The sequence below is a fragment of the Juglans microcarpa x Juglans regia genome, chromosome 1S, assembly GCF_004785595.1.
Source record: "Juglans microcarpa x Juglans regia isolate MS1-56 chromosome 1S, Jm3101_v1.0, whole genome shotgun sequence".
NCBI lineage: Eukaryota > Viridiplantae > Streptophyta > Magnoliopsida > Fagales > Juglandaceae > Juglans > Juglans microcarpa x Juglans regia.
In genome coordinates this window covers 24,288,256-24,304,894 of record NC_054595.1, presented here as the reverse complement: position 1 = coordinate 24,304,894, position 16,639 = coordinate 24,288,256, and the positions used below count along the sequence as shown (strand labels likewise).

Sequence of the window (16,639 nt, the reverse complement as noted above, 5' to 3'; positions counted from 1 at the left end):
AATTCCATATATCTAAATATTACCAATTTCATATATCAAAATGATCAATTTTATCAATAAATATTAATATGTACTAAAAAACACTTTGTTTCATCAACTTAATACAAATTTCATATATCAAAATCATCTTAATATAAATTCCACAAAGTTGATTTTAATGGATATGAGAGAGAAAAAATATTAAAAATATTTTTTAGAGAATGAATAATATTTCTTCAAACTTGAAGAAGAACTATTCATAACTATGTAAAAATTTAGAGATGCATAAGTCAATATAGATGAATTTAAAGACATATTATACAAATATAAATATAAAAATAAAGATGAATAAGTCATTGCTAGTGTTCTCCTCGCAAAATACCATGAACATTCACCATCGAAGAGGTCCGGTTGCTTTTGTAGACTCAGTCTCCAAATAGAATATGCTAAAAATGCTTTTTTCCCCATTGAAATTAATTAGCAAACCACAAAACAAAATACATATATATGAATCTATTTTGTGTAGAAACCGCGGCAAGGATTGTAATGAGGAAACTTGGTGGGCGACTGAATTTGGGACAAAGAGGGAATATGGTCGAGAAGAAATCGAGGGTCTTGGGGATTTTTGGAAGAGAAACCTGAAGATGTTCTTGGGCGAGGCCATGAGCATTTGGGAAGTGGAGGGTCATCATGTGTTATGCAGTTCAATGTAAGTATCATGGGATGACGTGGCAACCGATAATTTGAGTCTGTTTTTAAGGCTTTAACGGAAGCTTCGGTTATAAGATATTCTCTAAACTATATGTACAAAATCGGTGTATACCGATCTTATTGTGAAATCAAACAACAGCATAAAGACATACAAGTTTGGAATCTAAAAAAAAAAAGAAAAATGCTTTGTTTTGTGAAAATAGAATCTGTACAAATCTTAAAATTTATAAATTGATGTGATTTGATACGGTTCGTCAGATTGCGAAATTTTGTTTACTATAAAGCAAATTTAACATATTAAATTACGTCAGTTTGTAGTATGGGTGTAACCGATCCAATTCGATCCGGTTTTGTACATGTTTTAAAACCAAACCGGTATACACCAATTTTAAAAATTTAAGAACCAATACCGGACTGATTTACTACTGAAATCGGAAGGTCTTTTCGATTTTAGTCCGATCTGGTCCGGTTTTTTTAATTTTACAGATTATCTATATTAGTAATAATATGATATTTACATATATTAAACTATTAGTCTATTTATATTATAATATAAGTACATTATTTTATAATAATTAATATATACTAGTACAAAATTGAATTTGTATTTACAAAAAGAATATATATTATAATTGATTATGTCAAAAATGTATTTATCATTGATATATATATATATATATATATACTAGTAAAGGACAAACACGTGTGCTCAATTGTAAAAATATAAAAAATGTTTTTAAAAATAACGTTTATGAAATCTAAAAATATGTAATAATAAAAGATAGATTAATATATATAATTATAAAATATAATAGTTTTGTCAAACACGTGAACATACAAAGCACGTAAACAAGATTTTAAAAAATAAACAACAGTGCAATTATCTATATTTAAAGCATAAATAAATATTATCCAATCAATAAAATATGTTTAATATTAAAACCAAATTATTTAATATAATATTGAACTATTTACAATTAAAAATCTCAATACAGATATAACAAATATTGAGTAATTCTAATTAATAATCACAACTCCATATATTTGCAAGATGTCTTGTAGAAATAAATGCATTAAATATTAAAAAATATAAATACTAATATATATTTCTATGAGCAATAATAAAACGTATCTGGAGATAGGGGCAAATAAAATGTCAGTAGAAATAGTGCTAAACAACGAACGGGAAGACAAACACAAAACGACAAAATCAAAATGCATGTTGTAAAGGAATATATTATATAAGATAACGTAATCATTTTAATAATACATTGGTGTTTGTTAAATAAAGCTACACTAACATATTAAAATATAATCTATTAATTTTTTTTTATTCGAATTCAATTATAAAATGTGACTTATTTTGACTACAGTTGCATTTATATAAATTAAAAAAAAAAATTGAATAACAACATCTATTTGTATAAATAATAATAAAACATATCTGGAGATAAGGGCAAATAAAAGATCAGTGGAAATAGAGCCAAATAATGAACAGGAAGACAAGCACAAATGACAAAACCAAAACACCTATTGTAAAGAAATATATTATACAAGATCATGTAATTATTTCAATACTATATCATTTCATTTCAATAATTATTTCTAGATGGTAGCTAAAAAAACAATGAGAATAGGAGAAATGGACAATAACCAACTTGAAGAACAGCAAATGAACGATAGAAGCAGTGAATCTATAAGTTAAAAAAAATAGAAAACATTAGATCTATATCAATAATTATAGTTCATTGGATATGTAGTATATTTATTACTTCCGAAATAAATATATAAACAGTTTGAACAAATTGTAATATATTACAAATTTTAAAAGTTCTCAAATGTTGTTATTAATTTTGGATTAGGTAATAAAGTAGGAATTAAAGGGAAAAAATGCGGAAAAGAAATAGAGTATATTTTTTGAAGACTCTTTTTTGTTATTATAATTTTATGAGTAATTGATATATTAATTTAGGTTGGAAATTATTTTTAACACCTATGTATTTTTCACATCTAAAGGCATAAACAGGAAAAAAAAATCTGAAATTTTCACATTTAAAGCATAGCCCCTAATACCTCAACCTCATGATGCAAGGAGAAAAAAATAACACATCCGACTCCAGTACGGCGCCGTTTGCAAGGAGAAACCCTAAATTTTTTTTCTCCCCTCTATTTATTTCCTTCTCTACGCCGACAGCCTCATTTTTCTCTCTCAAAAATTTCTCTCGTTCCAGTCTTCTTCCCCATGCTCTTTTCTCCATTCTACCTCTCTTAAATTTTTTCTGCTCTACCTCTCTAACCAGCGTTCACCATCTCAAGAAGCCGAGATCCTCTCCCCAAGATACAAGTCTTTCTACACGGCTAAGAGGCTATTTCTATCATCTCTATTTATATCTCCATCGCACAAGCTCGTTCTTTCTTTTTCTATTTTTTTTTAAAATTCTTTTTACGTTTTCATTGCTCTGTTGGGGTTTTTTTTCATATACTTTTATTTCTTTAATTTTTCTATTTTGTTTTTGTTTTCTACATACAGATCGGAGTAGATTTTTTATTTTTTATTTTTGAAGTTGGTTTGTCTAATTTTTTTTTTCTTTGTAAATCTGAACATATATTCATATATTTGAAGGCATCGTGTTTCAGATATGAATGGTATTATTTATTTTTTTCCCTATAGATCTACAGATCCTCATATCCGAGTAGATCTTCATTTTTTTCTGATTTTTTTTTCCGTTAATTTATTTTTCTTCCTACAGATCTGACTCGATCTATATTTTTTTTTTTAAGTTGGGTTTTTTCTAATTTTTTTCCTCTATAAATCTGGACAGATCTTTATATATTTGAAGAGATCGTGCTCATATCTCATTGGTTTTTTTTTTTTTTTTAGTTTCTCCTTCATTTGTATTCGCTTTTGTTTTCTCTGTTCTTTCACGTTCTTTTGGTTATTTTTTTTCCTTTTTTTTTGTTCGATATGCACTTTCTCAGACTTAGAAATGATATTTATTTTTTGTTTTATTTCTCTTAGGTTATATTTATTTCGTGTTTTGGGTTGCAGTGGTGATTTCTTTTGCTGAAGGGTCTTTTTATTTTGGATCCCTACAGATCTGTAGATCTGTTTTGCTGGTTTGAAAATGTTAATATTTTCTTATTTTCTTTCTATATATTTTTTTGTAGCCCTTGATTTATTTCTTAGCATTTTTTTTTTCTGAACTCACACATATCTGAAATTTTATTTCTCAGATTTGAAATTTTGTTTCATTTTTTTTTTCATTTTGTATCTTTATTTTTTTGGCTGTTGTCATTTATTTCTAACAAATCTCAAAGTTTTTTTCTCAGATCTTGAGGAACTTTTTTATAGATCTTAAAAAAGTTCTTTTTTTATTATTCTGTTTGTGTAATAATTTTTGTCATTTTCTTGTACGATTTTTCTTGTCGGTATGGATGATATTTGTTCGGATGTGATCTGAACACATCTATAATTCGTAGGTTTTGAAAAGTTTACTTCTTTTCGATCTATATTGATCTTTTTTTTTTTGTGTCAGTATGAGTTTCATTATAAGTTTAACAGATCTGTTTACATGTACACATATAATACATCTTGTGACTTGTTTGATTTATTGAGTTCAAACTCTTTATTCAATCTGTTCCTTTTACAACCTTTAGGGATGACCATATCTAGTTTTATTCTTCTAGCTTGTAGGCTGTAGTTTTTTAACTTGCATGTGTAGCAACTGCCTGATAAACATTTCATGGTTTCTATTTTAGCATATATGTTTAGATGAGAAGCTTATTTTATAGCTTTTAAGGATGATCATATCTAGTTTATTTTAAGCATCGCCATATATACGCTTAGTCTTCTAGTTTGCAGTCTTAGTTTTCTAACCTGCATGTGAAGCAACTATCTGATAAAACAGTTTGTGGTTTGGATTTTAGCATATCTGTTTAGATGAGAACTTTATTTTACACGTTTTAGGCAGTTTGTGGTTTGTAATGTTTTAATTTGAATGTGTATGAACCATGTGATAAAAACATACACAATATATGATCTAATTGAAAACAGAAATGAACAAATGCATATCAATTTCAATATAATTTAAAGTCATTGAAAAATTAACTAACAACAAAAGGCTAACAATTACACACAGTGTTAATTTTCAAAGTAAGAAGATATCCATCATATTTGTTTAGATGATAATTTTATTCTTTCAGTCTAGTGTCTTATTTTCCTACAGATCTAAGTTCATGTATAATTTTTTTGAAGTGGGTTTATTTATGAACACATCTTCATATATAGTTTTATTCTTTGAGTTTGTAGTTTGTAATTTTTTAACTTGCATATGTAGTAACGTAAACTGAGAATGAAACGTAAAAGGAGCAGAAAGGAAATTTTCAGATACTGTATATACCAACAGAGAATGGAATTTAAAGAGAGCAGCAAGAAATCAAGATTCAGAAAATAACAGTGACAACAACAGCAACACAATAAGTCCTCTTTTTGAAGTAGATTTATTTTTTTTAAATCCAAATAGTGATGTAAATTTTTATATTTCTCAGCCATTTCATACATGTAAATAACGCAAGGAAATGGTCAACAAACAGAGATAAAAAAACTAACCTGCAAGATTACAAAAATGGAAGACAAATTTAGAACCCAAAGTCAGTCGAAAGAAACAGATTTCATGAAGTTAAAAGGAGAGATAGCAAACAGTAGAAATTAAAGGAGAGGGAATCCATTTTTATACGAGGTAGTCAGGAGCTTAAGCGGTAGAAATGTAAAAATGAAGATAATTCCTATAGAAATAAAGAAGCGGTGGAAACGGTCGAGAGATGTAAAAAAAAAAAATCCAGAAGCCAACGAAAAACTGTAGAAAAAAAATTTAAAATCTGATAATGAGAGCACGTAAATTCGAGAACAACAAATGTAAAGACAAAAGGAAAGAATTATAAATGAAAATATTCGAATTTAATAAGAGAAACGGTCGAGGCGGTGGGAAACAGATAGAAGGAAATGTAGAATCGAAAACAGATAGAAGGAAATGTAAAATCTAATAAGATGAGAAAAAGTTAAATCTAGAAGGTAGTGAAAAACAGAAGAAAAAGAAAAATAAGGATAGAATGGGAAAATAAATATTAGAACAGGGACAATTCTGGTAAAAAAATATTAGACGACCGAAATTGAATGATAGAATGGGAAAACAAATATAAAAACAGGAGCAATCTTGGGAAAAAAGTATCAGATGACCAAAATTAAAGGATAGAAATGGAAAATGAATAGAAAAAGTAGGGGTAAAATTAAAAAAAATAATGGACGACAGCTGCCTGCTTATTGGCACTTATTATATATAAGATATATAGAGTTTATATTAGAACCTGACAACATTGCTCCTATGATCACAGACCACAACAGAGATTACGTAAGGCGGCCACGCATAAGTCTGATAGATGATCAATTTCAACTGGCTATACATCGATTTGGGTACGTATAAATTTCTAGATAATTGGGTAAGCAAGTTATATAACTATTATGTCATGGAAAAATCTAGTTGTAAACAGTTCTGCGTATTAATATGCGTACACATTCAATATGATTGGTCAGAAAGTAGACTTTATTAAAAAGAGTGTTAATTTGAATTTAGATTATGAAGATAATAATATTAGAACGTAAATTGATACACAAACTTACTTGTATATAGCAAAACTCTTTTGTCATGCATTCAAAAAATGAGCATTTACTCCAAGACCACAGACACGTACGCTGCTGCTGTGGCGATGTCGTGATGTACAGACCAAATAATATAGTAAGATCAACCTAGCGGTCACGGCATGGAGTCTAATTCCTCTAAAAAAAACAAAGTGCTTACAATTTAAATATGACCATGACGTGCCCCCAAAAACAAAATCTCTCTAATTAACACCCAAGGAAGGACACCAATTCAGTACATGTATCTTATCTGGCTTTATTTATGTGTTAGGAATAGGAGCTGTGTATACAGTAAAAATCTAAAGCTTTAGAGGGCACTGATTATGGGAGTGAGAGGCAGTAAGTTGGGCAAATTGCTTGGAGCTCGAGAATTTAAACGCTTGAGATCATCAGGCCCTCCTCCTCCATTGACACCCAGAGGTTACATTCCTGTATGTGTTGGTATGAACAATGATTTTAGGCGATTTATGGTTCACGCAACCACGCTTGGAGATGAAGATTTCTTGGAGCTGCTCTACAGGTCAGCTGAAGAATATGGCTTCTGTAATGAAGGGATTCTGAGGATTCCTTATGAAGCAAATGCCTTCGAGGAGAGGATATTGATGAGAACGTCCAAGAGAAAAGTCTTCAGGGTCAAACCCATCTAGCTGTTGTCCATTCAGCTTGTTGCTGCTGTAAAGCTATGTTCATCGGCAACCTTGGTTCGGGCATCATTTTATGCGTGTACGTAACACACAACTGCCTCTTCAGATCAGCCTTTTTCACGCAAATAAGATTGCCATTTACATTTGATCAGGAAAAAAACGGCCATTTCTTCAAATTATAATCATAGCTGTCTTGATTGATTTACCACTACAAGGTGTTTGAAAATACTAATTATTTAATGATTGGTATATATCTTTCTATCAATTTTAATTTTTGGGGCAATCGTTAATTTAATGGCAGGAAATAAAATCATCTAATTAGCCGTGTGATTGATTTAGGCTGCGTTTAGATGTTGAATTGAGTTGAGTTAAGATGATAAAATATTGTTAGAATATTATTTTTTAATATTATTATTATTTTGAGATTTGAAAAAGTTGAATTGTTTATTATATTTTGTATTGAAATTTGAAAAAATCATAATGATAAATTGAGATGAGTTGAAATGAATTTAAGAATAAAAGAAGCCAAAGTTACAAATTGTAACTGATGACCATTCTTGTAATTATTTGGATAACCATGCAGCGCTGCTTTTTAGTAGCTGTTCGCATGAGATTTTCCACTTGGTTTGCATAAACACCCACATCAATGTCAGAGTAAATCACTGGCAAAACTATCGATCGAGTCATGAGTTTGGTCGACATTCAGAGGGCGTTGTTTGATGACTAGTGAGTCTGGTCTTCGAGAAAGGAAAATACAGTACTCCTTTAACTAGATGATCCATATATGCAGGCGAGCGAGCGAGCGAGCGACAGTAACTTGGCATGGCCGTGAGGAATTAATGCTTTAAAAAGGAAAGATTTAACACAATTAAATGAATGGGGACGACCAGTATTGCGCGCAGCTGGCATGGCATTTTATGATGATCATTAATATTGGCTGCCATTTTTGGAAGTGACAATCACAGCAAATTGTACATGATAATTTGTGTGTGTTCAGAATCACATGCAAGGCAAAAGTTGCTATCCATATAAGCAAGCTGCATGCAGCATGTTGATTTATTTCTCTCTCTGTATCTCTGTCACAACTTGTCCTCATTAACTGTCGCCAATTAGGGGGCCAGCTCCGGTTTGCCCATTATCTTGTCCGCCAAATGGCTTATAAGTCAGTGACTCAGCATCTCATGGGTTTGCTTTCTTCTCCCAAATATTTTAATATTCCTTCTACTTTTTTTTTTTTTTAATAAATTCAAAGACCTTAAGTGAAGAGAGATAAATATTACAAGATCAGTTTTATAAGTATATTTAAAATATGAGTAATGTTAAATATAGTGTGTAAGTACTATGTAATCGTCTTAAAAAAGATCAGTATGGTTTACTATTAAAAAAATTGATTTTTTCATATATGTCTTGTATTTATTCACTTTTTAAAAAAAGATTGTACAGTACTTGCACACTCACGATTGTAAATATCATTTCTTTTTTTATTTTATCTACTAATGTAAATTTTTCGAGTAACTTTAAATGCATAATAAAATTATAAGACTTAACTCCTTATATATTTCTATTCCTCCAGCTACTTGAGCGAACTTGAAGATCCCTTAGTTCTTATAACATGTTCAATTTTTTTGTTAAACGTGGTATTCAACTGATCATCTTCCTTAATTTAAACGTACGCTGTTCTTGGGATTAAACACTTCCTCAATCTATCCGCCAAATTTACAAACGTGATCTGGGACTGGGAGGGAGTAATTAAAGTGCATGCAGCATGGATCCAGCGGTCATATATGGCTCCTGGTAACAGCACACCGTATATTGGCAGCAGGTTGCCTTGGCATATAGCCGCTAATTTCGTTGCAGTCTTGGCAGCTCAGACGCTAGCTGGACCCTGCGTGAATGACCTTGCAGCTTTTGGAACGTTAAGGTGGACAAATCTAAGGCTCAAGTCTTGTCATATTCGATTCTAAAGTATGAAAATAAGGAAGCCCTAGCTTTGTCCATTAGCTAGCTAGGGCTAGCTAGCTTTCCAAACATATTCTGACCATTGAAAGATAGAATATATAACGGATAATTACTGGTTAAGTTAAGTTGATTATGAATAACAGTTAATTGAAATGATAAAGTAGATTTTGTAAAGTTTATTTAATATGAGTTTAAATATGTTTAGATATTAAGATGAATTTAATTGTATTTATAAGAAATTGAAAAAGAATGTGGGTCTCGTGTGTAAAATGTGTTAAGTTAAAAAAAATTGTAAATTTTATATTTAAATAAATTTTAAATTGAGATAAATTTAATAATTTGATAATTAAATATTTAAATGTTAGAAAGAATTTTAAATCTTACCCGAAATCGGTCAATGAATCAAACGCGTGATGATAGAGTATCTTGATCTCCAATTTTGTACTTTCCCATTTTCCCAGCTCGATCGCTCGATCATCATTGCTCGTCAATTACTATTCTGCTAAGCTGTAACGTAGATAAGCAGGCAGCCTTCAACAACAAGCAAAATGTGTCTGTCAGGCTCAGACAATAAAATAAGCTAATTAAATTAGTCGATCATCGGGAATATATATATATATATATATATATATATATTTATATATATAATTAATCGTATATGGCAATTTATACTTAATAAATTAATTATTAAAGAAGTGTGCGTCAAGCCATGTATGTTCATGTTACAGATGATCTGCAAGCGTCTCTAGCTAGCCAACTACTACCAAATCATTTGCGAATTGCATCATGCTATATATCTTTTTAAAAAATTTGCCTAACATGCTGCATGATTAATTGTTTTGACTTTTGATAACTTCGTCATGATCTTACTTCCCTGCAGCTAGCCTAGCTGATCATCTTCCTTCTCAACGTACAGTACTGTGAAATAATCCGCAATTTACCTAGTAGTAATAAAGAGACCCACATGCAATGTTACACCAGTCTGAATCTAAAGGCCGTCATTGTCGTCCCAGCTGTATGTTCGAGCTACAAAAGCTAGGCGATGTGATAAAAAGGGGAAAAAAAGGTGTTTTGTTTTTTTTTATACATGGGGAGTGAGATATCATCTTGATTCTGAAAAATTAAGTGTTGTCAATTAATCTAATAGATCTTGACGAAAAAAACGTATTTTAATTTGCTGTGTTAATAAATTGAATTATAACACGTACAATATTTAATGAGTTGGACATCAAGGATATAGTAATTCATGTGTCCATTAATTGTAGAATTGCAACCATTATTTTCCGACTTTGGACAACTAATTAAGCAGAGGAAATAGCCAGCATGCATTTTCATGATGATCAGTAGTATGCATGATATTTTTGTTTGTAATTTGTTTGTTTGTATGTTATTTCAAGCTGTGATCACAAGCAATATTGATTAGTCTTACCAAAAAAATAAAATATTAGGTCCATCATGATCAACCATTCAGAATTATAATGGGTAATTTTTATTACTAATAAAATAATAATAATAATAATAATAATATAAAAAAAAAAAAAAAAAAAAAGGGGAGAGAGGAAAGGTACGCCAACTTTCTTTATAATGTTCACTGAAACACATATAGGCAAAACTACAATTTTAAGAAAATTTAATTTCTCTTACAAAAATTAAGTGAGATTGACCTTAATTAATTTTCTAGTACAATATGGTAAGACCCAAATTAGGGGACCAGTACTCGTCTTAACTAGGACGAGTACTAGTCCATTTGTTTTACTCTAGTGATTTTTTTCTCCAGTTCTTCTATATATACTCGGTAGATACAACTGGTGTACAGTCGTCCATGCCACATCAGATTTAAAATGTATTCTTCCTCTCTCATCAGCTCGGTCTCTCTCTCATAAGCTCGGTCTTTCTCTCTCCTCAGCTCTTCTCATCTATCTCTCTCATCAGCTCGATCTCTCTCTCATCAAGTGTCTCCACGTCAACCACATTTGCACCAGGCGCTTGCAACAAACATTTTTCTTTTTTCTCTCCCCTTGATCTCTTTCTTTGAGTTTGGACCTTGGGGTTGGCTTGCGTAGACTAGTACTGCGGTCTGAATCATTTTTCGCTTAATTTTTTGAGTGATAAGTAGCGATTTCACAACTCTCCTCTCCTTTTGGAGTGCATATATATATATATATATATATATATATATGGCTGGTTTTTAATGGTCGTATACGGAGGAGGTTTCTTTATGGATAGCTATATATATCTTTGCTTCCGCCTTAGGTCTTTGGTAATTGATCGAAGTGGGTAGCTCTAGTAGACCCATAAATCATGGAACAGAGTGGCTTCTAATTAAGTGGCCAGCAAATTCAAGCTAACCTGTGGGGCTAAGAGGCATAATGTTAGTAAGACACGAGGAAGAAAAAGAGACATGAATTTGGTTGAAAACAATAGCCAACTAACAAGCAAACCGTCGAGTAAATTAAGTGGGTTGCTCGATCGACATATATATTTGATGTTTATTTCCCTTGGCAATTTTGGATATAACGTCGATGAATAGGAATACATTACAAGCTGCAGCCTGCTGCTATCTAGCTAGCTAGCTAATCATCAAGTTCTTACACATGATCATGATCAAAATCCCCGGCCGTTAAAATAAAATGGGTTAATCCCCATGGAACAGCCAAACAAATAACTACCTAGCTAGTACTATAATATCTGTACAACTAATTCAAATCTTGTCATAGAATTTTGAATCATCCGCCATTGCTGCCCACCGTTGTCAAATTCAGCAAGTACTGTAGAACTCGACAAGCTCATCCGTGGACCCCATCTGAGTCTCGGCATTCTCGAGCATCCATAACAAGTGCTCGAACAGCACTACCTCGCAAGCAACAGCTACCCCACCATCGTATTCACCCGCCGATGTCTTGTCCACCAGCTCCTGAAAAAGAGGGTGGTCAACGATCTCTGATCTTACGAGGTATTGCCGCCGAGACTTTCCTACGTAAACTGCATGAAGTTGGTCCTTCGAGGACTCGTCTGATTCGTTTGCCGCAGCTACGGAGCTGGCGGTGCGGGCTAGCTTGGTGAAGGAGGGCCATCTTTTTATGGCCGACTTGAGCTTTGTAAGCTTCCCCAGTTTGGCCATCTCTAATAAAAAAGTGTTAGATTGTGGATTGGAAGAGAGAGAGAGAGAGAGAGGGAGAGAGGATTTGTTGTGTGTGGGGGGAAAGAGGGAGGGAATTGCTCGTATATAAAGCCACGGAGGAGAGAAGAGATGAGAAGAGAACGGAGGAAACGTGCAAACATGGCCCACTGTTTGAAACCAGCTAAGGATCAAAGCAAAACCAGTTGCGCCTAGCTTGCTTATTTGGCGTCTGGTGGGAGTGGGGCTCCTGTCTATAACTTTATGTGTTGGTAGGGTTTGGATATTGAGATGAGATTGGTTTAGATGAAAGTTAAAAATTAAATAAAATATTATTAAAATATTTTTTTAATATTATTATTATTATTTTAAGATTTTAAAAAATTGAACTGTTTATTATATTTTATATAAAAATTATAATGATGAGATAAGTTGAGATCATTTCATTACTATTTATAGATTTCAATTCATAAATGTTACTGCTATTAATAAATTATTTCAACTCATCACATCTCATCTCTTAGTTCAAACTGAACATAATGTTCTCTGCCTTTAGTACTGTACATGTACGTAAAAATGTAATGTTCCGACCCCTGTCCTCCAATCTCCATGACCTTTTTAATTCCTTTTTAAAATCTTTTAATTATTTGAGTACTCTTATCTGATCTTAATTCTTATATATGAAAGCTACGTACCCATGTACGTAGTAGACAAAATGTTGATATATCTTCTTTGAAATATTGGTTTTAATTTATTAGCCATGCAGTTTTCGAAAACTTCTCAAATTCAATAGTATTTTCCAAAATAATAGTTATATGGACCCTATACATGTACACAGAGTAGAGACATAAACAGTAAAATCATGAACAATCACCGTTTATGTCTTTGGTTAGTGTACACGTGATAAGGACCGTATAGCTACGATGTTCTTGTTCTTTTCTTGTGTCCACATGTAAGTAGTACTATGATTAACAGCAAAACCAAGTTAATTAAGTTAGTTAAGGTGTTGGTGGGTAATTAGCAGCCAGCCAACCAGCTGCTTCCATCCCAAAAAAAGCAACCTGTTTTTGTTTCCAAGAATGAGTATAATCGCTTTAATTTAGTTAGTTCAGTACCTATTAATTGTTATAACATGTGTGTAATCTATATCATTAAATTTTATGATTTTCTCTTAATTAAATGAAAAAAAAAAGTATCTCCATCTGATCACCTTTACAGCTAATACGGAGTAAAAATAAAAATAAAAAATCAAACTTGGAAACATTATTTTTACAATTTATTTTATATTTCTAAAAACGTCGCTTTTAGAAATCTTTCTCCTTCTAGGGTCATTATTGATTTTAATGGACTTATAGGCCTAGTTTGTTATTTTGTTTTCATAATATTTTTCAACTCATTTCATCTCGTCTAATTATTACAACTTTTTTAAATTACCATATAAAATAAAACAAACAATTCAAATTTATCAAATCACAAAACAAAAATCATATTAAAAATATATATATTCTAACAATATTTTATTCAATTTCAACTTTCATCTCATCTCATCTCATTTGCGAAAACAAATGAGATCGCTTCGTTTATTTTTACAAATATTCTCATCTCATCTCATCATTACAACTTTCTCAAACTCATATACAAAATACAATAAACAATTCAACATTTTAACATCTCAAAACAAAAATAGTATATTTTATTCAACCTCTAATTTTTATCTTATTTCATCTCGTCTCATCTTATCTTTGTAAACAAACAAGGCTTAATGTCTATAATTTTTAACTTTTGATTGTAAATCCTAGTTAAATACTTATAATGTATACATCTTATGTAGTACTTAGACTATGCCTCTTTTTCCTAGGAATAAAATTTATTAATCACCTTAAAAAAAAAAGAGAGAGAGAGAAGCTTTAATTTGACCCCGGAGCATTTATTTTCACTTAAGACTCGTATTGACAAGAATCTGTCCATTCCCAAGTTACCAAAATGCTAATCTTTAAGTGAATGAAACTCAAAGTTGCATCTATTTTTCATTTGGTTAAAAACAAAAAAAGAAACCCATTATCAGTTTTCGTCATATAAACTCATATGTTTTTAGAGTAATGTTATATATAGTTATAGAGTTCATAAGCGCCGTATAATTTTTTTTTGAAAAAAGAAGATTTACTATTAACAAATTTATTTTTTTCATGTAAATCTCGTATTTATTTATTTTTTTAAAGTGATTATACGACACTTACACATTTACGCCTGTAACTGTCATTTCTCATTTTCTAACTCACACTCTATTGTGAGCTTTAAATGTGGGTAAAAATAAATAAAAATATTGCTCATTTTTATAGTTTGTTTGTTTTTCCATATGATTTACACTTGAGCATCATCCCATGCGCGAGCATGTCGTCAAATATTCAATAAACATTTATTTAGATTATTAGATTTTGGTTTGTTATATATAAAAAATATATATATATATATATATATATATATATATTGAGAAAGAAAACAACATTAATAGTATGATTAATGTCGACGTTGTTTGTGGTCCAAATGGCAGGGTGCCGGGGTCAGTTACTGTGGTCCAGCAGTATAGTTTCGGTTCGGCCTAGTCTTGCCATGTTTCTTTTTTGGATATGGCTCCTCTTGAAAACTCGGGCTAGTTAGATGGGATCTAACTTGCAAGATACACCTAATTATTTGCTTTATTATATCTCGTTTATATTTATTTTTTTATTGACACTAAATATTCAAGAACATAACATAATGTCAACTATTTAAAAAAAAAAAGTAATAGCTATAGTCGTGAATGTATAAGTTTTATACAATCATTTTTAAAAAAAATAAATAAATATGAGATTCACATGAAAAAAATTAATTTTTTAATAATAAACCTCATTTTTTTCAAAACGACTATACGACACTTACGCATTCTAATTACTCTTAAATCTTTTTAAAAGTTTTGGTGTAAAGATGTTTAGATTGAGAGCAAGAAAATTTTGAAAAGATTTTAAAAACTGATCCTTGTCGGCAAACATGAATAAAATGTAGGGGCACGTGCCAAAGATTTTGTGAGCTTGTATCGACATGTGCTGTTTACAAGACACTATAAAATAAAATCCAGATATCAAACATGATCATGGCTACGTTCTAAACAATTATATGGAAATGAAGAGACCAGACATATATTTATATGTATGCATGATGTCTGAGGACTGATTTGGGGGACACGATATCAAAGGACACTTGCATGGTGATTGTGATGTGCATGTAGAAAGGGACATACCATGTTAAAAAAATCAGAGCAAGGGGACATAACCTCCGGATCTGTAATTCAAAGTATTAATTTATATAAAAAAAAAGTGTTGGTTTCACAAAAAAATATATGGTAAATATACAGTTTAATTTTTATTTTTATAAATGTGATATATTAGATTTATTTTATAATAAAAAAAAACTTGCGATCTTATTTATTACTGTAAATTATATTAGTTTATAACTTTTATTTTTATAGAAAAATTGTTAGGAACCAAACAACAATGGATAAAAGTTATCTGTCTGAGTTATTACATGTTAGTAATTAAGAGGAAATTATTGTTCTAATTTATGCATTAACTTACTACTAAAATCGAACAAATAGTGAGAGCCCATTAGCAGAACATCAAGGTAAAATGATCTGATCTGAGCTGAGCCTTCCTCCACCAAACAAGCCCACAACCCTCGAAAGTTGTTTCCTAAAGAAGATTTGGAACAAAGCCCGGGTTATTGGCTTCTAAGCCCAAAAGGTCGCCCGGGTTATTAGTTTTTAGCCTTTTAGGCCCATAACAGCCGGAGTTCATATTTGATTTATCCTTATGACTCGTTTGGATAGTAAGATGAGATGAGATAGAATAATTTTAGATGAATTAAATAAAATATTTTTATAATATTATTTTATAATATTATTATTATTTTAGAATTTGAAAAAGTTAAATTTTTTGTTATATTTTGTGTGAAAATTTGAAAAAGTTATAATGATGAGATGAGATATAAAATTGTATATTTGTTTGATAGATTTTTGTTATTGTAATCAACTAAAACTTGCTTATGTATGTTTTTATGTAGAATAAAATAAAATTTGTCATTTTAATATATAAATACTTTACAAATATCAATACAAACAAATAATTATCCTTGCATAACCATAACGATATCCAAAAGCTAAAAAAAAGTTAATAATTTATTGGTGATGTGTAATACTAGATACAATCTTAGAATATGAGAATTTTGCATAATTAATTTGAAAAACAGTTTAACCCACTTAAAAAATAATATTATTTTTGATGATATTACACAAAATTCACACACCAAAAACTATATAAATTACTAGTAATGCTATATAGATCGTATAGCATTACTTAATTTTAAATCAAATTATATTATATGTAGGATGTAAATATAAAAGTCTTATAATAGAGTTATTAAATTTTTAATAAAATTTTATAATTAAAAGTGTGAAAAATGAATAATGTTACATATAATCGTGCAATCGTCGTATAATTT

The 16,639-nt window shown here is 30.5% G+C and overlaps 2 protein-coding genes across 2 annotated transcripts; one reads left to right on the top strand and one right to left on the bottom strand.

The window, feature by feature from the left end:
• Positions 1-6,708: 6,708 nt before the first annotated feature.
• On the top strand, positions 6,709-7,032 carry LOC121247445 (auxin-responsive protein SAUR71-like). Its single transcript, XM_041145791.1, has one exon. The coding sequence runs from the start codon at positions 6,709-6,711 to the stop codon at positions 7,030-7,032; it is 324 nt and encodes a 107-aa protein (XP_041001725.1).
• A 4,404-nt stretch (positions 7,033-11,436) lies between these two features.
• On the bottom strand, positions 11,437-12,193 carry LOC121244887 (auxin-responsive protein SAUR78-like). The gene has a single exon (XM_041143126.1). The coding sequence runs from the start codon at positions 12,107-12,109 to the stop codon at positions 11,747-11,749; it is 363 nt and encodes a 120-aa protein (XP_040999060.1). The 5' UTR covers positions 12,110-12,193; the 3' UTR covers positions 11,437-11,746.
• Between the last annotated feature and the right edge of the window lie 4,446 nt (positions 12,194-16,639).